This window comes from Agelaius tricolor, unplaced genomic scaffold (genome assembly GCF_023055355.1).
Source record: "Agelaius tricolor isolate 1412-34295 unplaced genomic scaffold, bAgeTri1.0.p SCAF_25, whole genome shotgun sequence".
NCBI classification, from domain to species: domain Eukaryota; kingdom Metazoa; phylum Chordata; class Aves; order Passeriformes; family Icteridae; genus Agelaius; species Agelaius tricolor.
The window spans coordinates 7,298,720-7,311,407 of record NW_027269285.1 but is presented as its reverse complement, the minus strand read 5'-3'; the positions used below and the strand labels follow the sequence as shown (position 1 = coordinate 7,311,407).

Genomic DNA, 12,688 nt, shown 5'->3' with positions numbered 1-12,688 from the left:
AGCCAGGGCTGTTAATGTTTAATTAACAGGGATTCCCATGCTGACGTGGGCAGGACAGGGCTGCCTGCTGGGCCCTGTGAGTGGCAGCTGGGTAAATATTAAATATTTGTGCTGGGCAGCCCTTGATGTGCCCAGGACACGCTCCTGTGCCAAACAGCCAACCCAGCCATGGGCTGAACAGCCAGAAAACCCTATCAATAACCTGGGGAAATGTATTAATTGAGTGTGATTTCATTAAGTTGCCCATTAACAGGGTGAGCACAGCTGCTGAGCAGGGCCTGCTCACTGTCTCACTGCTGGCATCAGCTCTGGGAGCTCTGAAGGGACTCTGGAAAGGCCCCAGGTCTGGTTTCAGGAGCTGTGCCACGTCTCTGGGTCCCTCCCAGTGCTGGGGTCTCATGGCCATGGTGCTGTCTGAGCCAGGACACACCCAGGGCTCAGCAGGGGTCAATCTGTGTCCCCCAAAGCCACCCAAAATGAGGGGCTTTGTGTTGGGGACTTTGTGATCCTGTCCACCCAGGATGGCCAAGACTTTGCTCTGACCTCAAGTCCACCCAAGGTTACAGTGACAAAGCCACAAACCCACTTAGTAAAGCAGAGTAAACCTGTGGTTTGTGTCCCTGGGGGTCTCTGAGATCACCACATCCCCCAGCCCAGGGCAGGGAGGAACCAGGAGCAGCTTCCCCCCAGCCTGTAAATAACCATGGAGCTGGGAGCAGTGGGAGCCTGGCAGGAGGAGAAGGGACACAGAAGCATCACAGCTCTCTCTGCTCTCACAGGTTTAAATCACTCTCCTAAAACTTGCAGCAGCCTTTTATGCAGCCTACCTTAATTTTCCAGGAAGGTGGCATTTGAAAATCAGGACTCAAAGAGATGTGGGCTTGGGGGTGGGGGGAATGATGCTGGCACCCCATGTCTGGGAGGAGGTGATTAGTGACAGTTGGGGTGATTAGTGACATTTGGGGTGATTAGTGACATTTGGCTGTCTGAGATGGCTGCTGGTGTTTTTGGGGAGCAGGAGCAGAAAGGGGTTTATTTTGCACAAAGGTTGTAGCAGAGCCTGGATGTGCAATCCCTGCCATCCCTGGTGCAGTCCCCAGGGCACTGTGCCTTGGCTCAGCACTGTGGTCTGTCCAAACCTGTCCCTAATTACTGGGGACCTGCCTGGGGCTCCCCAGGGGCTGTGGGTTGGCTGGGGCTGCTTCCAGTGCAGGAGGAAAATGATGCTGATCCATGGGTTGGTTGATGGAATAGTGACTGATGGTTACAGCTCTTACAATTCCAGACAGCAATCCTGCCTTTCTCCATGAGTGGTTCTTTTAAAGACACTGCAGAAAATTCAGTGCAGATAAATCCTTCACACCTGTCTGCCCCCCAGGCCCACAGCTCTGCCATGAGCTGCTCCAGGGATGCTGCAGCCACAAATGCCCTTTTCTTCCTAGAAATACCCAGCAGCAGCATCCAGCTGTGTGCTGCAGCACCAGCCTGGGCAGGATCCAGGGACAGGAGAGGATGAGTGATGCTGGACCCTTTGGGAGAAGGGTGCACTCTCTGTAGTGTGAGCATGTAGTTACATTTTCCTTCCAGCCTCTCTGCTGCATTAGACCCCCAATCACTGGTGTGGCTTTAAAAGGTTCAGGGCAGGGGGAAGCCCAGGTGTGCTGCTGGCTGTGTTCCCCTGGCTGGAGCTGCTGTTCACTGTGCTCTACAGAGGCTGGGCAGCCCCTCTGTGAGCCTGGCTTGTCAGCAGCCCCCAGCTGAGCTGCAGCTTTCCCACCTCCTCCTATTGCTCCTGATATTATTTCTATTATTTCTGTGATGGAAACTTTAGTTCTGCTCTTAACTGCCTAAGGCACAGCTATTTCCTCTGGACTGCTTCCACTGCCCACAAACCTGCCCACTTCTCAGCCTGGAAATCTGACAAAACACCAACAGGCTGAGAGAGCTGGGCTGCTCAGCCTGGAGAAGAGCAGGCTCAGGGGAGACCCTCGAGCCCTGTCCAGTGCCTGAAGGGGCTCCAAGAGAGCTGGAGAGGGACTTGGGACAAGGGCCTGGAGTGACAGGACATGGGGGAATGGCTTTAAGCTGAAGGAGAGGAGATTTGGATTAGATTTGAGGCTGGAAGTGTTTCCTGTGAGGGTGGGGAGCCCTGGCACAGGTTGTGGCTGCCCCTGGATCCCTGGAAGTGCCCAAGGCCAGGTTTGAGCAACCTGGGATAGTGGAAGCTGTCCCTGCCCATGGCAGGGGGTGGGATGAGATGAGCTTGAATGTCCCTTTCACCCCAAATCATTCTGTGATCCTCTGATCACACCAAACCCCTGCAAACACCTCTGCAGTGCCCTGGCTGCCCCCATGCTTGGTCCAGTCACGCAAGCTGGGAGCAGCAGGAAATTTGATATAACCTCTGCTTGCTGTGGGTTATGTAGCACCTTTTTTTTTTTTTTTTTTTTAAGGCATGGAAAAATAAAGAGCTTGGAATGTTGTGGGGTTTTTATTTCCCTTTTCCCTTTTTTAATAAGAAAGACACTATTGTGAAAGCAATAATTGTTTTGTAGCCATGGGCATTTGAAAACAAACAGGCTCATATCAGGCAAACCCATCAGGCTGGGGTGGGTGCTTTCAGCTTTTTCATAAATGAGTCTGGTTGGTGTTTCAGGAGTCCATTTTCTGAGGAGGCCAGGAGATTTTGGCTCTCTGGAAAGCTGATGGTGTTGGATGTCTCAAAAAAAGGTGATGAGTGCTTAGCCTTGGAGGATTCCTTGTGGTGGTGTCTCAGACTGAGTGCCTTAGCTCAGGTTCTGGGTCTGTCATCTTTGGGGGGTTGTTACCAAAGGAATTGGATTTGCTCTCTTTATTGAGCTTACACCCACTGCCAGAGGAGCCCAGTGCCTCCAGGGGACCTGGGACACCTCTTCTGCAGCACTTGGGCTCATTATTTCCTTCAGAACCTTTCAGGGATGCTGATGGGCCTCCCTGAGGGGCCCTGGGAAAGGAGCTGAGGGCACTGGTGCCTTGTGAGGGCTGACCTAGAACAGGAACTGGACAGAGCTAAAGAGTAAAGCAGGGATTTATTCAAAGGATCTCCTCAATGCATCCACCTTGGGCAGCACAAGAGCCCAGCCAGGGCTGCACCCAGGATGAACCAAAATGGTCACAAAATGCACCCAAGATGAACCAAAATGGTCCCAAAATGCACCCAGGATGAACCAAAATGGTCCCAAAATGCACAACCGGGCACGGGGTCTCTCACTTTGATCAGTTCTGCTCCATTTGCATCTTGCAGTTCATTGTCCCATTCCAGCTTTAGCCCATGCAGTCCCACCCTTGTTTTTTTCTCTCTTTAGTTCTTATTGTTTATGTTCTTGGGCCTGAGATTTGGATCATTTGTCCTTGGTGCCCAGCTGGAGCAGGAATTGTTTTGTCTCCCTGCTCTGTGCACAGAGCTCAGCATCCCCTCATATGAAGCTCAGACCCACACACTAAAGCAGCACAGAATCTGAAAAATATAAAAGCCAAAACCTGAGGCATCAGCACTAGTCCAGGATAGGGCTAAAGGATACCTGCAAGTAGCTGGGAAGCCATGGTGAGCTTGTTTTGGGCTCAGAATCACTCACACAGGACATGTATGCTTTGATTTACCTAAACCTGTAAAAGAGGGAGGTGGGAAAAGCCCCTGGGGTGCTGAACATGCTGGGAAGGTGCTCCCCTGAACCTGCCCCTGTGGCTTGGCCTGTCCCCAAGCTCATGCCTGGGACCCCTCCTGTGTGGGGAAGGCTCACACCTGCCAGCCTGGCTGCACTGATGAGGTGTCCTTGCAGTAGCAATAATTTCCTTGTATTAACAATGATTAATTAACAATAATTAATAATAATAATAGCAGGTGAACCTCTGTTTGTTGCCAGAGGAAGGCAGAGAAGTGGGTGGTAACTGGAGCTGTTGCATCTCTGCTGCTGAGTGATGCCTGCTGATTTCTCCAGCATCTGTTGCCTCCCTCTCCTGGGGAGCAACACAAATAAGCAGAGGAAATAAATAGAGTAAAAAACAATTATTTTGAGACAGGTTGGAGTGGAACAGTTTTCCCTGCACCTGCTTTCTGGAGGCACTCAGCAAGTTCGTGGAGCTGAGGAGAGCAGCACTTCTCTGCATCCAGGTTAAATCCTGGCTTCTCCCTGCAGCCAGGGAAATGCATTTGCCAAACCAGTTTTATTTATTTATTTCTTTATTTACTTATTTATTATGTTGCTTTTTGGCTTCAGTGTGGGTCATAAATAACAAGCAGCAGAAATGAGCATCTCTGAACTCTCTGCTCTTGTTCCCAGGGATGCTGCCCTCAAAGGTGGGCTGTGCTGGGAGGGACAAGGGGGACTGGGAGAGCTTGGGGAGAGGGGAATTTTCATTTTGTTTCAGAGTTTGAGGGATTTGTCTCATTATAGCAGCAAAAGAAAAACTGGAAGGATTTTGAGAGGCAAAAATCACTATTAATAGAGTGTGGGGGACTTTTATGGCTCTCTGGGGTTTTATTAATGAGCTGAGCTGTGATCCCAGCAAGGCACGAGGCTGGTGGCTGAGAGCTGGCTGGGAAGGGTGACAGGGGCAGCCACCCCTGCTTGGATCCTGCCCTGCAGAGGCTTTCCAGGGCAGGAGTGGAAACCTTGACCCTTCTGTGCTCCAAGAAAAACACAGGAACCTTCTTAGGAACAGGCTCAGCACCTCTCATCTCCTAGGGACAGAAAGAGCTGGAGGAGGTGAACGTCACAAAGGCAGAGGAGAGCTGGAAGGATTTGGGGACAGCCAGGAGTAGTGGCTGACCAGGGATGGGCCTGAGTGTGATGGTGTTCACAGGGGTCCCAGGATGAGGGAAGAGATGAGGATCTGACTCCATGTTTCAGAAGGCTGATTTATTATTTTATGATATATATTATATTAAAACTATACTAAAAGAATAGAAAAAAGGATTTCATCAGAAGGCTGGCTAAGAATAGAAAAAGAAGGAATGATAACAAAGGTTTGTGGCTCTGACCGAGACAGTCCAAGCCAGCTGGGCTGTGATTGGCCATTAATTAGAAACAACCACAGGAGACCAATCCCAGATGCACCTGTTGCATTCCACAGCAGCAGATAACCATTGGTTACATGTTGTTCCTGAGGATTCTCAGCTTATCAGGAGAAAAATCCCAAGGAAAGGACTTTTCATAAAAGATGTCTGTGACACCTGAGCCTGGTGCCAGCAGGGCTACAATAACTGGGCCAGCACCAGCTGGTGGCTTTCCAGGCTGGGCACGAGGGCTGTACCCAGAATGTGCTGCCTGATGCTGTGTTTGCACCTCTCCCCCTGGCAGATGTTCATCATGGAGAAGGTGGAGGGCAGCCAGTGCAGCCTGCACGAGTTCAGCATCACCGGCTCCACCTACGCCCCCGAGGGACAGATGTGAGTGAGGGTCCCCTCCCCAGGGACACAGGGGGGCCCTGGGCTGGCAGCAGAGCTGGGGAAGGGGGGAGGCTGGGGTTCATGGCCATGGCTGGGGGGAAAGGAGGGGTTTCCATGGTGGTTTGCAGGCCTGTCCATGGGGATTCCCAGTGGGCTTGCAGGTGTTGGGTGGTGGGCTGAGCTCTGCTGTCCATGGGCACCAGGGCAGTGTTTCCCTGTCCCTCACTTGGTTTGGGTGCTGCTCACCCTGGCTCTGCCTTCCCACTGCTCAGCAGAGGGTTCCACACCCTTGGCTCTCCCTTGGTGAGCAATCCCAGTAAAACAAAGCCACCTGTGAACCAGAGAAGATGACAGATGTGGGAATGGGGGTGAGCATAGAAATTTCATCACATAGAAATTTTCCCTAAATTTCTCACCGAGTGATACACCTGCACTGCTCTCTGTAATCTATTTCACTTTGCAGCAGAAGGTAACTCTCCATGTTTCTGGAGCCTGCACAGTTTGGGTATTGACTGGTGGCTGTTGCCCCTGTCCTGAGCAGGATGCAGGGTGGGCAGCTTGTCTGGAAGCCACCAGCAGTGCTCAAGGGGACTGGCAAATGGCTCAAACCCCACAAGGACAGTGCTCCCTGAGCCCTGTGCCCACAGCAGGGGTGGCTGCCGTGGCTGGTGTGCCCAGGGCACGATCCTGCTGCTGGCAGGGTGTGTCTCAGGGCAGGCATGGGCAGGGAGTGCAAGCTGGGGGCTTTTCTCTCAAGTGTTATCACACACATGGGGTTCTCTGCTGTTGTATTTGTTTATTCCTGTTCCTTTGGAAGGAGCTGGTGGCCCCCAGTGTAGCAAGAAGGCAGATGAGAAGCTCAGCTGGTGCTGGGAGCACTCTCTGCTCCCCTTTGCTTTGCTCAGTGATCCCAGACACATTTGTCAGCATGGTCCCTTCTGCTCATCCCTGGAGCAGCTGTAATTCATCTCAGCCACAGACTTAATTTCATGAATATTTATAGAGCCAATTTGATCCTTGGCTAGGAATCTCCATTAAAAACTGAGCCAAGTCATGAGCTGGTGTCAATCAGTGCATTTCAATTTAAATTGAGGAGGACCCAGGGGCTGAACTTGTGCCTGCCAACCTCTGAAGCTCAGTGTCCCCTGGCCTCTGGGGGCTGCATTCAGGGCCACTCTGTTGGTCTGCAACATTTTTTGTTGCTCCTGAGTTTTGCTTTAGCCCTGTGCCTGTGTTGTGTATGGAGAGGGATGTGTGGGCTTGCTGAGGAGAGACCCCCTTTCCCCAGGGCTGGTGGCACTGAAAGGCTTGTTTGCTTTGACCTGGCCTTGGCAGGGAGGTATTTCATGCAGGACCCTGGCTTTGCTCACACAGCACCCAGCCAGCAGCCCCTTTGCTGATGTTTTTCCCAGCACTTGGGTCTGACCATGCAGGGGCTGCTGACCATGGGGCTGTGACTCCCATCCCTTCCCACAATATCCAGGGGATCCCATGCTGCACAAGCCATGCTTGCTGTGTCTGCTGTCCCTCCCTGTGAGCCCAGGGCAGGGCAGCCTCTCTGGGCAGGAGCAGTGGCTCTCCCTTCCCACTCACAGCCCAGTGTGGCTTTGTCTCCCTCAGCAAACAGATTTTTCAGATTTTCTTGGCTGCTCCGTGTTTTCCGCTCCTGAGCTGTAACAAGGGCTCCAAAATGTTCTTTCCATTGGGAACCAACAGTGGAATAAGCTGATCCTAGTAAATGCCTGACAAATTATTTTTCCAGCCAGCAGATGACCGGCTGGGTTTACACAGCTCTAACCTGCAGTTACCTCTGCTGGAACCAGGGGAATTTTTGATTTCCTTCAAAACCACTGCTACCATTCCACTGCACCAGGAGAGGAGGAGCAGCTGGCTTGCCTGGAGTGTTCAGGGCTGCTCCTTTCCGTAGCAAAGAGCTGCTATTGAGGAAGCAAAGATCACAGTCCAGCACTTGCTTGGAAGCAGGCACAGCAGTGCAGCTGTTCAAGCTCTCTGCTGCTCCTAAATGCTCCCCTGGGTTCCCTCTGGAGTGTGAAACAGCATCACAGGGAGGAGGAGGAGGGACTTGCTGTTGGTTCCACAGCTCCTGTGGATTCAAAGCAAGTGGAAACCCCTGAGGGGCTAGATATTAACATGAATTTCTTTGCCCCTTTTCTGGTCCATCACCTTCATCATCAGCCTGAGAGGGAGCAGCCCCTGATTGCTCCTTTGAACTCCTCTGCAGCCCCCTTTGTTCTGGGCCACTTCCAGAATTTATTTGCCTCCTGTCATATTTTATTTGCAATTTAGTGCTGCCCCATTTAATAAAGTACAAAATGTGAACCCAAGGACTTATTGCCAGCACTGATGCTTTAACTGGGCATTTGCTTCCACTTTTACAGGGGTGATGTGTAGGCTGTATATCCCCCTAGGAGGGATGTTTAGGGTGAGCTAACAGTATTGAAGGTGTGAGCTGGTGTGAGGCTGTTGGGGTTGTGTGGTGGTTCCAGTTGTGGGTTTCTCTGGGTCTGGATTGAAGGCACTTGAGACAGTAATTCATGTTCAGACTCAGGTGTTTATTGTTTCTTATCAGTGAAACAGTCTCACTAATGTGAGTCTGGCAGCTTTTCATTAGAAGGCACAAAATGGCTCACTATCTCTTGGTACAAAGTCTTTTAAGACTAAACTCTCCAATTAAGAACTGACACCTGGATTATTTTCCCTTTTAACCCAATAACTGATCCCTAAGAGCTCACAGTGCAGACTTTTCTGCCCAATTACAAAATGCCACCCAAACCCATGGAGAAGGAGGAAGAAGAAGCCCAGGATGACCCTGTGCCCTCCATCTTGCTTCCATCCACAACACACTAAAAATCCCCAAACCTAAATTTCTCACCAAGTGATGCACCTACACTACTCTCTATAATCTATTTCACACTTTTGTGGGTTCTAGTTTATCTTGAAGCCTAGGAAGCTTTCTCCATGAATGAGGGTCAAAGTCAGTGCTGCCCTGTGGGTCAGGGCACCCAGAGCAGACAGAGAAACATTCCCAGTGCCCTGGGTTTGCCCATGGTTGTTCTCTGCCCTCAGCCTGAAGGACGAGCAGCCGGTGCAGTGCGGGCAGTACGACGGGCTGGTGGAGCTGGCCACCATCTGTGCCCTCTGCAATGACTCCTCGCTGGACTACAATGAGGTGTGGGGGCACCAGGGCCAGGGTGGCGTTGGGGGGATGCTCTTGCTGTGCTTCAGAGCAAAGCCAGGAGAGTTTGTCCCTTGGGATCCCCTTCCCTGGCTTCTGCTCATCCCCAGGGGATGCTCTGCTGTGGTGGGTGGCAGCATCCTCGGAGGCAGCAGCAACGTGTAGAGGATGTGCTCCAAAGATTCAGCTCTTTTTTTCTACCCTCTAGTCCAAAAGAGTCTATGAGAAGGTGGGGGAAGCCACTGAAACAGCCCTGACGTGCCTGGTGGAGAAGATGAACGTCTTCAACACAGACCTCAGCAAACTGTCCAAGGTGGAGAGAGCCAACGCCTGCAACTCAGTGAGTGGGGAGCAACCCCATCAGCACTGGGGGATGGCAGGGAGAGGAGGGATTGAGGGTGGCTGATATTTGGGCAAATAAGCACTTGCAATGATCTAAGGGACTGATTTGGCACAAGGATGTGATTTCTGGGCTCTCACGGTGAGCTGTTTTTGGAACAGTGGCCCCGGGGGGCTGATGCCAGGGCCTTGAAGACCAGCCTACATGGAGCTTTGGAGCAGGTGATTCCTGAGGCTCCAACTCTGTCCAGTCCCTGCTCAGGCAGGAGAGACCCTCTAAATGAGAGCCTGAGCTCTGGCTGCAGATGAGGAAGTTTGGAGTTATCTTTGGGTGCCCAGTTTGCACTGAGCAGTCACCCTCCAGCATGAACCAAACCCTATTCCCCAGAGCTTTGCCTGCCCCAGTGACATTTGCTCCTTGGAAACATCTATTTTTGACATGAAAATGTCTTGTGCTGGCTCTTCCCCTACTCCAGTGTCTCCCTGTCCTCCTGGGTGAAAACACACTTTATTTTGGGTCTGTATTTCCTCTGCTTTAGATCTTACAATGTCTTTCCTTGATCAAAAGGCTCTCTGTTCCAGCATTTTCCCTAGGATAGATCTGTGCAGGTTGTAATAAATATTCTGACTCCTTTCTGATAAGGAAAGCTTGTGGCTTTAGCCCTGTCCCATCCATCCTGGCTCCTGTGGCTGCCTTTCTCCTCCCACCCCAGGGGCTCAGCGGGGTTGCCAGCCAAGGCAGAGAGCACCAGTGTCCCTGGCATGTCCTGCTCAGGCCAGTGCTGTTCCTGCAGGTGATCAAGCAGCTGATGAGGAAGGAGTGCACCCTGGAGTTCTCCCGGGACCGCAAGTCCATGTCCGTGTACTGCACTCCCAGTGGGGCTGGCAACAACTCTGCTGGCAGCAAGATGTTTGTCAAGGTAGGGCTGGAGCCGCTGTTTGTTTGTCAAGGTAGGGCTGGAGCCACTGTTTGTTTGTCAAGCTAGGGCTGCAGGGTCCCCTCACACACCCAGCAGCATCTGGCCCTGGCTGCACAGGGCAGTGGTGATGCTCTGCAGCTCCTCTCACACTCTGGGGAAATGTGGTGAGGGGAGCTCTGGAGCATTTCCTGCAGTGCTGGAGAAAACTCTGAGCTGCCTGGGGAGCCAGGATCCAGCAGGTAGGCTGGTGGGGTCAGGGAGGAGGTGAGTCTTTGCCATATTGATTAGGGAAGAAAGGGGGTGAGATGGTTTAGAGGGAGGGAAAGGTGCTGAGTGTGGTGGTGTTGGGGCAAGGGGGAGCTGCCCTCGTGCAGAATTTGGGCACTTGCCTTTATTAAAGGCTTGGACCCTTCAGATGCCAGTAATGCCCAAAGGATGATGTCCATTTTTCCACTGAAGCCAGAAATAAAATAGTGTTTCATAGGAAATTTTCTTCCCAAGGGAAGAGATGTGGTGGAATTTCTCCCCGCTGACTCTGAGAAGATTTGGATATTGTTGTTCCCACTGGGAAATTATCTGGGTGGGTGAACTCTGCCCTCCAGGCCAGGCTGGGACCCTCTAAAGCCTCTGGATCTGTGGCCCTGGGAGAGCTTTTGAAGAGGTGCAATGGAAGGATTGCAAGTGTTATATTAAAGAGTAATGTCAGGGTCCTTTTAAGGTCAGAAGGGCTGGGGTGAGAGGCTGGGATGCTGAAGGACATGTTTTCCTGAATTGCAAAGGCATCACAAGCATCCTCTGAGGATCCCACATTTGTTCCCTCACAGATTTACAGTCCTCATCCCCTGCAGGTCGGATCAGGGGTCTGTGGGGTGGGGTGGGATTATTTCAGGAGGATATGCAGGTTTTTCAGGAGCCAGCTGGCTCTGCAGCAGATCCTGCTCTTGGTCACCTGGGTGTGCTTGGTCAGAGGCTGCCATCTAGTGCCCTGAGCCACAGGGCCGGGATGTGCGCTGGAATTTGGGGGAGAATTCCTCTGTTTTTACCCAAACTTGGTGCCTTCCCTCCCTCTGGCACTTCCTTTGACCCTCCAGCCTCACCCATCCCCTGAGCCCTCCTCTGCTCTCCCCACAGGGCGCCCCGGAGAGCGTCATCGAGCGCTGCACCCACGTGCGCGTGGGCACCGCCAAGGTCCCGCTGACGGCCCCGGTGAGGGACAAGATCCTGGGCAGGATCCGGGACTGGGGCATGGGCATGGACACCCTGCGCTGCCTGGCCCTGGCCACGCAGGACTCGCCCGTGCGCAGGGAGAGCATGCAGCTGCACGACTCTGCTGCCTTCGTCCACTACGAGGTACAGCACCCCAGATCCGGCCCTGCTCTCTGTCTTCCTTGTTCCCAGAGTTTCCCCAGCTGCCCCAGCAGGAATTTCCCTCTGGTTTCTCTGTGGCTCATCTCCTCTGCAAACCTCAGGATAACAAGCCCCATCTCACTGAGCGTGTTTTCCTGTGGAGTGACTGCTGAGACCATTGGGAGGGATGGGGAGGAGGGGAGCAAAGAGAAAACATGTGAGGAGGAGCAGAGGGATGGGAGCATCCTGTTGGATTGGGGCTGTAGAGTGCATCCATGGGGCAGTAATGATAGGAAACTGCCTGTCTTGGTTTGGAAAGACAGGAGTCTGCTAAGGAAGGCAGGAGCCTCCTCTGAAATGGAGAATGTAAACCCTCCCCACCCCTCCGAATTGCTATAAATTTTAAATTAAGGGGCTCTCAGACAAAAATATGGGAGCAGGAAATAACAGTTCTTTAATAGGGAAGGAAAAAAATAAAAGGATAAACAATGCAGTACACTAGAACAACACTGCCAGAGTCAGAACCCAACCTGACACCCTGTGGGTGAGGGTGTTGGCAGCAGTCCCATTGGAAATGTGGCTGCAGCCCTCCTGCAGTGTCAGGGGTGGTTCTGCTGGAGCAAGGGGGTCCTGTAGAGAAGGATGGATTCTCCCTCTAAAGATCCAGTGAAAGAAGAGGCAACTGCTGTTCCTCTGGGGAATCCAGTGGAGAAAGCCGTGCTGGTGTCTCAAAAACCTCTGGATTATATCTGGATAAGAATGCTTGGCTCCTCCCTCTGGGCTCACATCTCCCAATGGGATGCTGTAGTTCTTATCAGCCATGCAGTGACATTCAGTAGCTGTTATCAGCAGATGTCCCCTCCTGAGGGAGGTGTGAATGTGGTCACTCAAAGAGAGAGATAAGGCAAACTGCCCACTTGACAAAAGATAATCTGCCATACAGATAGAAAACATCTCGCATTGCAATCTTCAACACTGCCCCAGAATTCCATAGGTAGGAATTTATGATAGAATTTGTTTTATTTTTAGGGTTGTGCTTTGTTTTAGGGGGGTTGGCAGTTGCGTCCAACCCCTCCCCTTATTACGGGGTGCTGGGGCTGGTTGTAGCGGCGGTTGCAGGGTGTGGTTGGATGGTAAGTTTGGGGGTTTCCTTTGTGTCTTTGGTGCTTGTTATGGTTTATTTAGGGGGGATGTTGGTAGTGTTTGTTTATTCAGTGTCGTTGGTGGCGGATCCTTACCCAGAGGCCTGGACTAACTGGGGTGTTGTTGGTTATGGCCTCGGGATAGGGTTGGTTGTGGTGGTGGGGCTTGCTATAGGGGGTGTGTTGGAATTCCATAAACTCCTACCCATTTATAGCATAAATTCCAGAAACCTCTTGGAAGTTTCTTCCCAGGGGAAATCCCTGTGAAGTCCAGGGTGGTTTCACAGCAGGGAGGGAAGTGGATGCATCCCAGGGG

The 12,688-nt window shown here is 52.0% G+C and overlaps 1 protein-coding gene across 3 annotated transcripts in view; it reads left to right on the top strand.

Annotated features, from left to right (window-relative positions):
* Positions 1-12,688, top strand: part of ATP2A3 (ATPase sarcoplasmic/endoplasmic reticulum Ca2+ transporting 3) — a 61,917-nt gene that overhangs the window by 32,452 nt on the left and 16,777 nt on the right. For all 3 annotated transcript variants that reach the window (XM_071447977.1, XM_071447979.1, XM_071447978.1), the window contains exons 9-13: positions 5,340-5,428; positions 8,516-8,618; positions 8,833-8,964; positions 9,758-9,883; positions 11,015-11,233. In XM_071447977.1, coding sequence (XP_071304078.1) covers positions 5,340-5,428; positions 8,516-8,618; positions 8,833-8,964; positions 9,758-9,883; positions 11,015-11,233 — 669 coding nt within the window. The remainder of the gene's footprint in view (positions 1-5,339; positions 5,429-8,515; positions 8,619-8,832; positions 8,965-9,757; positions 9,884-11,014; positions 11,234-12,688) is intronic.